At 36.3% G+C, this 9,948-nt stretch overlaps 2 protein-coding genes and 1 non-coding gene across 8 annotated transcripts in view; all 3 read left to right on the forward strand.

The window, feature by feature from the left end:
- The window catches only part of LOC127812600 (uncharacterized), a 96,680-nt gene that overhangs the window by 25,855 nt on the left and 60,877 nt on the right, over positions 1 to 9,948 (forward strand). The window lies entirely within an intron of this gene.
- On the forward strand, positions 1,537 to 6,723 carry LOC127812598 (uncharacterized). Of its 6 annotated transcripts, none has more exons than XR_008025958.1 (8): positions 1,537 to 1,703; positions 2,900 to 2,966; positions 3,057 to 3,115; positions 3,227 to 3,313; positions 3,434 to 3,573; positions 3,720 to 5,469; positions 5,634 to 5,688; positions 6,278 to 6,430. XR_008025958.1 is itself a non-coding variant. In XM_052353034.1 (7 exons), the coding sequence occupies exons 2-7, from the start codon at positions 2,900 to 2,902 to the stop codon at positions 6,455 to 6,457; spliced, it is 588 nt and encodes a 195-aa protein (XP_052208994.1). In that variant the 5' UTR covers positions 1,537 to 1,703; the 3' UTR covers positions 6,458 to 6,723. The 6 variants fall into 6 exon arrangements, 2 of the variants coding, with proteins under 2 accessions (XP_052208994.1, XP_052208995.1); XR_008025957.1 differs by having other exon boundaries at positions 6,281 to 6,430; XR_008025956.1 differs by having other exon boundaries at positions 3,720 to 5,688.
- Positions 9,833 to 9,905, forward strand: TRNAA-CGC (transfer RNA alanine (anticodon CGC)). The gene has a single exon. It is a non-coding gene; the product is annotated as a tRNA-Ala (tRNA).

Consider the following 9,948-nt stretch of genomic DNA (forward strand, 5'->3'; position numbering starts at 1 on the left):
CTTATCATCATAGGCCATCATCACACCCAACTATCATTGCTAATAGTCACGAAGAACGTGGCCGCCCATCATCATAGAGTTTTCACTAGCTATTGCATTGCCTATCATCGTAGGCAATTGCGAGGAACGTAACTGCCATCATCGCACCTAAACCTTGGTTAAGAAAAACATTGGCGAAAGAGAGATATGGGAAGAAAGTGGGTGCAATGATAGATGGAAGGTGGAAGCTGATAGTAGTTGCGTTCATCTTGGTTGACAATGATAATGGGTGGTTGTAAGTAAGGTGCGATAATAGGTGGTTGCACGTAATGGTGAAAATGACTTTTCCCCTTAGGTGTTTTTTAATGTTGTTGTAGAGAGTAAAAACAGTGATACATATAAAATTCTTTTATCATTTAAAAATAAAAATACAAATAGACAATTTGATCCCAATAAAAATTATAACATTGTTTGACATTAAAATTCATTCCAGTGATGGTTGGGACTCAAATCTAGCCATGACTATGACTTTTTTGAGCTATTTTTAGGATTATTGTTGCGATTTAATCTTAGTATCATGGGATTGAAAAATTCCAACACCATTAGGATTAAAATCCAATGTGGGTTAGGATTATAACTCAATGATCATTTTGAGAAAAAAAAATAAATAAAAAAATAAAAAAAAATCAATATTGTTGCTTCAAGAAGGAGTCATGCTACATGTACATCATTTTTGTACATCTTGGACTACACAAGGTGTATTAATGACAAAAATGCCCTGCGCCTCTCCATGCGCCTCACGCGCCTCTATGCACCTCAGAGGGATATTTTTATCATTGATACACCTTTGTGTAGCTCAAAGTGTACACAAAGGTGTACCAATAGCATTTTTTTTCAAGAAGTTCTTTTTATTGCTAATACCATTGAAGAAAAAAAAATAGACAAAGAAAATTAAATATGGGAATATTTTTAACATTCTACAAAATTTAATAATCATTAGTTATGGATTATGATATTGGTTGACATAAATTTTAAACTTTAAGAGAGATTGTTGTAATTTGTCAAATTAGAGGGGATGTTTTCTAATTATGCCAAATTTCAAGGGACAATTAATGTAATTTACTTTAAAAATTAAAAACAATAACAAAATCAAACTTACCTTAACAAACCTAACTTTAAATTATTATATTTTTAAAATTATCGTCATCCTTCGTAACTTGTACCCTTAATTTCGAGTAAATGGCAGGTGGATATCGGATTATTACATTCTTACCTTTGCCGAGGCTTAGTGCAAGCTGGAAACCACTTTGGCTTTGCCACGTTGCGAATCATTATTGGGTAACAGAGAAACATTAGCTGCGCAACGAAGCCGCTGATTCCACCTCTAAAATTTTCAGTCTAGATGAGGTGGGGCTAAAAAACAACTCATTGTTTACGCGCGGACTTGAAATCCGATTGAAACGGGAAATTAAATTTGCTTGATTGGGAATTTGAAATCCAGAAATAATATAATATCAATAAAAATAGGGTTCCGCCTCTTTATATACGCGCTCCCCACATCTCGTTCAACGCGCTTTGTCGTTGCTTATTGACGAAGCTCTCGTGTTACCTGAGCACCGCCGTTGTCTGCGTTCGTTCTCCGCTCGAAACCCTAACCCTAATTTTTCCATCTCTCCGTCGCTCTGGTTCTCTTGGCTTCATCAAGTCTCTGCCTCCGCAAAACGGTAACAGTCTCCATCCCTTTCCTTTTGCCGAAATCTATGTTTCTTTCTGTGAATATTAACGTATAGACGTACGTCGGTTCATGTTTTTGGTATATTTGTCGAAATCGGGTGGATTAATTTCTTCTTCTTGATGGAAGCCGTGTTCGCCTGTATTGTGCTGGCGAATTTCTGAGATTCGGCTGTTAAAATTTGTAGGTTTGAAGTATTGTTTGTTTATGGTTCTTTTGGTTTCGATTCGATGGACATAAGAGCATACTTGCTTGTGGTGGCCGTGGATTTGTTTTCCTGCCGTTCTATTATGACAAATCTACCTTTTATATGAAAGTTGGTGATTTGTTCTGTGTGGATGGTTGGTGGCATGATTCTTGAATTTCCTAGAGGTCAATGAGCAGGTGAAGGTGATGCTGTAACGTGCTGTAGCCATAGGTTTCTGCAACGACATGGATTGGATATATGTAAATTTAAAAATTGAAATATTTGGTGGTGTGTAGTGCACTTTTTCTGCTTGAGTCTGTAATTTCGAGCAAGCCTGAGGTGGAAAAAGAGCTTTTCTAATTTTCTGTTTGAAGCTTTAGTTTAGGTTTCCACTTAGAATGCTTTTGATTATGTTCGTGTCTTCTTGTTAAACTAGCTAGGACCAGAATTTTTTATATCCCTTCTGTTCTTACGACCTTGTTTTGTTATGTTGAAGAATAAATTCAAAATTATTTTTAGACCTTACTTTTTCTTGGTACCTGTGGTTATTCATTTTGGTCTAGGGGTACTTCGGCTTATTTACTTTGGAACCATGTTGATAAGAAAATGCTGTGCTTATTATTATCTTGGTGGAACTTCATGTTATGTTTTAATCCCATCAAAGAAGTGTAAATTTAATGTTTTTCCCACCATTCATGACCATGGTCTCATTATTTCTTCTTTTCCTGTACTAGCCTTATGTTCATCCTTATTAGAGTGAGTACATCTTCTTTCATAATAAAATTTTTTTTGTGCAATCATGGATAGAGTTGATCGGTGAGCTAGAATATATATCGTTTATCCTATTGAGTGGGATTAATGATTAACGTTGTTGTTGTACCTTCCATGCAAATGTTGGTAGTTGGAAGACGTATTTACTTATCCATGTCATGTACATTGTGTACGATAAATTCAACTTATTTATGCTTTCAATTTTAATCTGACTATTTTTTGTCTTTTAGATGGCGGCTAAACCACTTTCAAGTGAGGCAATAGCCATGACAGAGAAGAAAATGGACATGACACTAGGTGTGTACACCAGTTTTCTGTGTGTTTCACCACTATTCTGTGCAGGCCCTAGATTACTAATGTATGCTTTTCCTGTTATTTTTTAAGCAGATGATATCATCAAAATGTCCAAAAACAATACATCAAAAGCTAAGAAGCAAAGAGTTTCAGTAAGACATTTCCTCTTGGACCTACATCAATGCATCTGGTTCCTTTTTGTGTTTCACTTTTATCTATAGTATCGATTACTTGACCTGACACTATTAGTTTATCCTTTTCAGAATAGAAGCCAAAAATTTAATAACGCTGCCCAAGAAAAGTCTAATAAAGTACTAAGGTTTATGGAGACAAGGTCCTCACTCAGACAGGTATGCTTTTAAAGGCATGCCAGCATATGTTGGAACTATTCTCATTTGGGATGCGTAGATAGAACTATATGCATTTAGTACTGTGATTCTCATTCTTTCCCTTTGTTTTTTCATTGATAGGGCACTCTTGCTAGGAGGAGGTCAAATTTCCAGGGAAATCAATTTCCCTTGGCAGCTGAGGCTGCACGAAAGGCTGCGGTTGCTCCTATTCGCAACAGAGCCTTTAATCGAGGCAGGGGGTATAATGTGAATAAACCAAGGTACTCAATTTTTACTGTGGTAAAATCGTATAGTGAAAAATTGTCAGAATTGTATTTGATGCTGTTGTTAATGATCAATGAGATTGTGTTCGGCCGTTACTAGTAGGATTTTTACAATTAAATGCTTTTTTGTTGACTTCTTGCAGGTAAACAATGGCCCTTCTTTATTGTTGATGGCTAGCAATATGGTTGGTTAATAGTTGTTAAGTTGCATTATTGTTCGGGGAACTATTGTATTTGGTTTGAGCTGCAAGCTTAAGATGTGGGATTCTTTCAATTGCTTGCTGTGCATACTCCATGCATAAAGAATGTCTGCATCAAGCTTTATTTGTGGTTTATATGGTTGGGAAATTAAGTTGAGCAAGTGCATATTGCATTAGAATATGGCTGTCCAACGTGAGTTGGGGTGTTACTGTTTGCATTGGCTTTTGAGGCAGAGCAAGATCTTCAAAGGAAAGGGATTTGAATAAATGATGGTTAAGCAAGCGTGGCTGAAAGTTATCATAACTTCCATTTAAGTGGCTCACTTTATGGTTTGCTAAGTGCTTTCCTGTTTTGTGGTTGTTAACCGGATAGTACAGTAGAGGCCCAGTGGGGAAGGTTATAATTGCTAGCAGTAGAGGTGGGGTTATTATTTGTTTTCCTGGCATGGAGTTATTGTTCCATGTGTTGTTGATGCTCAAGGAAGCATTTCTTTCTGCTCAGTGACGTATTTGGCTTTTTTGTTGTGACAGTAGGCTGCCTATTTTTCTGGCACGTGAAAGTCCAGTGGACTGCACTCACTTAAATTTTTACTCCAAGTGACCTATCTGGCATACAGTCCTCCATTGGTGGAGTGTGTTTTGTTTCCTGAATTTGAAGTTACTGATGTTGGAATAACATGGCTTCTCTCTTTTAACATTTTACTGTATCATGCTGCACGTTCATTTTGAATTTGCCCAGTCTTAGTACCAGCAACCACCTGAGAATATCTTGCTGCAGTTCAGTTTCTGTTGCCAAGCATGTAGATAAACTGTTCACCTGCTTTGAAGTGCCTTCAAGTGGAATTGTTACCCTTTCCTTGGTTGATCGTGTGGGTTTCTTTGAGTTGTTACTGACCGTGAGCTTAAGATCTGTAATCTACATATGTTGCCACTGTGCTCGATATGATTAAGGTTAAATTTTGGGGTTGGATGAGGGTAAAAATAATACACTATCACATTCCTTTGATTTACTGGACGCTACTGGTTGGCAGCTGCAGCTGTGTTGCTTTGATACATACTTTTAGTTGAGGTAATCGTAATTGAAGATGTTATGTCTTTGGCCCGTCAAAGCAGTTTTGGCTTATGTGGGTCATGTTTGGAAGTTGTTCGGGAGTTCCTGAACATGAGCTTACATATCTAATGGTCACTGTGCTCGAGATGATAAGGGGGAAAACTTTGGGGGTTGGATGAGGGTAAATAGTAATATACAGTGTTTCACATTCTTGGTTTACAGTATATCACTGGTTGGCAGCCACAGCCGTAGTGCCTTGTTATATACTTCTATACAAGTTAATCTTAATTGAAGATTTTACATCACTAGCCTGTCATAGCTGATGTGGCTTATGCGGGTATGTGTTTTGGTTTGTGCTTGTTGGCTTGTTTTGGATGGGGTTCAGGAGTGCATCTCCTGTTAAATTGGATTGCTGAAGGGAAAATGAGCTTATTGTTTTCCTTGGTTCTGTTGCTCCGGAGAAGTTTTTGTTCTCCAAGCTTTAGTTCCAGTGGAATCATTTTGGCACGACTAACTTCGGATTACACATTCAATTAGAGGGGGATGAATTATAGCAAACTGTCTGAAGATATCCAATTTCCCTTTATGTTCTTGAAATGGTTTGTCTTGTCTTTCAGTTGGAATTAAATAGAATATGCAGTGGTAAGCATCTCAGTCGCTCTTTTACATGCTGATATGGTCTTGAACAACTACATAATAGCTTATGATTGGGTATTTGGATGGTGCTCATTCCTATACAAGAGGTTCTGTATTTCAAGATACTTATATGTTGTCTCATTTAGTTGTAGTTAACTCTCTCTTTGCAGGTTTGTTGGTCGACCGGTGCAGAGGAATGTCTCAAATGGGAGCTTTACAATAAAGGTATCATTTTTTATGATGTTTTCATTATTATATGTCAAAAATCTAGTTGTTAATTGGTCATAATATGCCAACAGCGTTTTGTTAATTAAAAGGGACACTTGGGGGTTAGACTGGCTGTCTAGGGTTCCATGATCTGATTGGTAATTTATATACATAATGTGATTGGCAATCTTGTTTAGTATTTACGCGGTGTCACACTCAAGGTGCCACTTAAGTCCCAATGATACCCTTCTAGGCTTTCATGACGATGCCATTAGTTCCTTAACCCCTTGAACCCGTAAAACTCATGGTGGGAGACCACGCATGCCCGATGGGAAAACATTTGGAGTACTCAAGATTTGAACTCGAGATCTCTGAAGGCTTATCTCTGGTTGATGAGAAGATATGATAGAACCTGTGGGTTAAAATGTCTGGCTAAGCCTCTTGAGATAGAGTTGGACCTGTTAGAATTTAGCTTGATGTCTCTATTGCATATTTGTTTTGTTCCCTTTGAACTTTCAGTATATCATTTTTGTTTTTTGGCAAGATGTTGCCATTAGTTAATCAAAATAAAATAGTAAAGTCTGACAGCTGGTTTGATTTTGTAAAGCAGCACCCTCAGCCACAAGTGAACATGACCCCTAAGCAGAGACCCCAAACTCTGGACTCGCTATTTGCAAACATGAAGGAGCAGAGGATGAGAGTTTTTTCTCAACAAAACAATGCTGGAAGAAGAATCGGAGGTGGCCAGCGAAGACAGCAGTGGGGAAGAGGCCGCTATGGCAATTGATACCAGCTTTTATCTCAGGGGTTTGGCCGGCCTCTAATAGGCAAGAAGATTATGGCATAAAAACTTAGCTTGTGCTGTGTGTTGCTCTGGAAGTTGAAGGGCGAGAGGGGCATTGGGAAAACAGTTTGGTGTTTTATATTTCTGATCTTTTTTTTTTTTCCTGCTGTTGCATTGCTTACGTTTAGTAGCTTCCTTTCTACAAAGTACATTTGCAAAGGCACTGTATAGTTGCCTGTCAATATGAGATTATGGTTATTTTCATGCTTTATACCCTCCATATTTAGTGACTAGTGAACGGTGGAAAGAAACGATTCCGCTGTGTTCCTCTCTCTACCTTGAGTTGGTTCCAGTGCTTGATCTATGTGCTGGCATTGAAATTTAATAAATGATGTTGGTTCGGAGTCTTAGGACATCAAGTCACAATGCGACTATCATTGAAAAATGCGGGCTCCTTTTGGGTTTTGTTTGGTATATGCAAGAAAATTTTAAAGTGTTAGGTGTATAACACTTAAAAGCTGATTTTTTTTTTTTTTTAAAAAAATTAGAACTTTATCCCATCTTTTTTACAATTAATAAATAAACACTCAAACGGGTTTTGTATAAGTTAAGGTCTTAAAAAATGTGCCAACTCTCCTATAAGTAATGCCAAACAAAGCTTTAGTTTGATTATGAATCGGCATTAGCATAGGTTATGCTGTTGGGTAAGGTTTGGTTTTATGCACAGTTGAGTTGATGCTTCTATATGCTGTACTTTATTTGGCAAAAATTAGTAATTTGGGAGCCGTTCTCCGCACATCCATTTGTATTTTGTCTCCAAGGTAGGTTTAAGTGGGGATATACAGTTATATTTTGCGGAAACTATAAAGTTGTGACAAGTATTTAAGTTATTTTTTATATTTTATGATAAAGTACAAAGTTACGAATTCAGATCTAAATTTGAAGCTGGTTTTATTGTATTACTAATTTTGGAACCAAATTTAGTAAAAAATTAAATTAAATTAATTGATCTGAGTTCAAACTTTTAGTTTTAATTTTAACCTAAATAATGTTTACAGCCAAATTTAATTAATTCAGATTAATTTATTTGAGTTGAAAATTTTGGTTTTATGTAAATAATAATTTAGCTTATGAACCCATGCATGTGCCAGTATTTATTTATTTATTTTTTATAATATATTTTATATACATCAATGTTGACAATATAGTTTTTATAATTGTAAGAAAAAATAGTATTTTAATTCCTCTTATTAAACTTAAATACTTTAAATAAAATGAAGAGAATCTCCATTACACCATAAATAAAATATAAATATTATATAATATTTAGGAAGTCTTTCTTTGCGGGATTTTCGTCGCTCGATTTTACGATTTTTGATATAAGAGATAAATCTGAGTCTGATTCACAGTGACTACGTAGAAAATGGATTCGAACGTAAGAATCAAGACCGCCCATCACTTTCTATTGACCAAACAATTCTTGGGGACATAAATATTATATGATAGTTAACATTTGCTGTGCTTGGAATAGCAATACCCAATACGCTTGCACTTTATATGGTGGGATATAATAAATGTTGCTAATCAGCATTTTATTACAGGTTTTTAATCAAACTAAAGAGAGAGAGAGAGAGAGAGAGGGGTTTATGTGAAATTACAAGATAATGCCACTCCTTCAATATAATTGTCACGTCTAAGTTTAAGAGCAATTTAGTGTCCCCTGGCCTTACAAATTCCTTATTTTTATAATATATATTAAACTCAAATATCAATGAATACAATCATCTATATATTAAAAATTACCCAACAATTTGATATAATGTTCCCAGCAACATTTAGTTTCAATAAATAAATAAATTAAGAACAGCAATCTTAGATATACCAACAGCGATAGGCGATTAGGACAATTAAAAAAAAAAAAAAACATAGTGATAAGACACAGCCCACAAATAGGTAATGACTTGTTAACTCTACATATAGTAATATTATATGAAATTATTGTAAATATGTTTAGAAAAAAAGAAATGACAATTTCAACAAATTCATCGTAGTTGAATCTGACAATATTTCTGTTTTTTTTGGGTACAAAACGGGGGTGATCGGATGTGAGCTTGCCACGGCAAAGAATATAATCCAAGAGGTGATTGGTACTTGTAAACACTCCGACATTCAAGTAAATAAGAGAGTAAATTGACAAGGTATTAATAGATTAGAAAGAACATATCTTGACTTTGAAGAGAGTTGACTTATATAAAAGGAGGAGAGGTCCTTCTTATACATGCGTCGTGCATTTACAGGGTGATGGGACTAGATATCCTATAATGACGGGACTCCCTGATAATGGCATGGTGCCGACGAAATCTTCATTAATATGAATGAGATCTACCATTAATAAAGATGAGATCTTAAACAGGTGTGAGAATACCCAACACGTGATTATAATAATTCTGTTGCAGATTGGCACATGACCAAGATCGAGTTAAGATTGAGTTGAGATAGAGTTGGATTGGGCCCAAGGCTCCATTTGGGTCGGTATGGTCTAGTTTCAAAGTCAATCACGACTCAATGTGTTTAGTAGTAGTGTTCATGATTGATTTTGTTTGGTCCTAGAGGGTTCTTTGTTTTCCTCGAGTTTGACCTTATTCAATATTAGCTTGACCTGTAAGAAAATAATGGGACTTAATCTCTTGATTTGTCATCTAGTCCTTAGTCACCGTTTGTTAAATGCAAACTTTTCATTCACTGTTAGGTCTTAAAAAGGGTATAAGGAAGAAAACTGGGTTTGAGGGAGTCCATTTATGGGCTTGTTTGTTATTTAAATTAAAACAAAAATGAGAAGAGAGAATGGTTTGATTTATATATATATATAATTAAGGGTGAAAATGTCCATACCATCCAAATATTTAATTCCATCAATGTTGGATTATTTTAAAATTAACTAAATTTGTCACATGTTAAATTAGATATCAAATTAGGAAAATGCTAGAAAGTTTAGCGGGTTTATCGAAAGGGGGTAAAAAGATAATTTTGCTTCCACGCCCTGCTTTCTCCCTCCCCTTCCCATGGATTCCCCCATACTCTGTGCGTCTCCTTTGCCATGGCAACCGCCTAACCTAGCCTTGCCTCTTAGCCATCGCTGATAGTTGTTATATCGACTGTCGGCGAGGCGAGGCGGTGGCCATGACAGGGGAGACGCATAAAGTAGGGGGGACAGCGGTCTATTTTGCAAATTTGTAAAATGAGAGAGCAAAATCGTTTTTTTGCCCTCTTTTTGTGAGTTGCTTGGTAGGCTAGTTGGTCCAGTAGAAACTCACAAAATAATTGGACTCTTTATAAATTATTACAAATAATAGAAAGTAATAGGAAACGGATTGTCGCGGGGGTGTAGCTCATATGGTAGAGCGCTCGCTTCGCATGCGAGAGGCACGGGGTTCGATTCCCCGCACCTCCATTTCCATTTTGCTTTTAACTTCCATTCCCGTTTCCATTTGCTT

Source organism: Diospyros lotus, chromosome 11, assembly GCF_014633365.1.
Source record: "Diospyros lotus cultivar Yz01 chromosome 11, ASM1463336v1, whole genome shotgun sequence".
Classification (NCBI taxonomy): Eukaryota; Viridiplantae; Streptophyta; class Magnoliopsida; order Ericales; family Ebenaceae; genus Diospyros; species Diospyros lotus.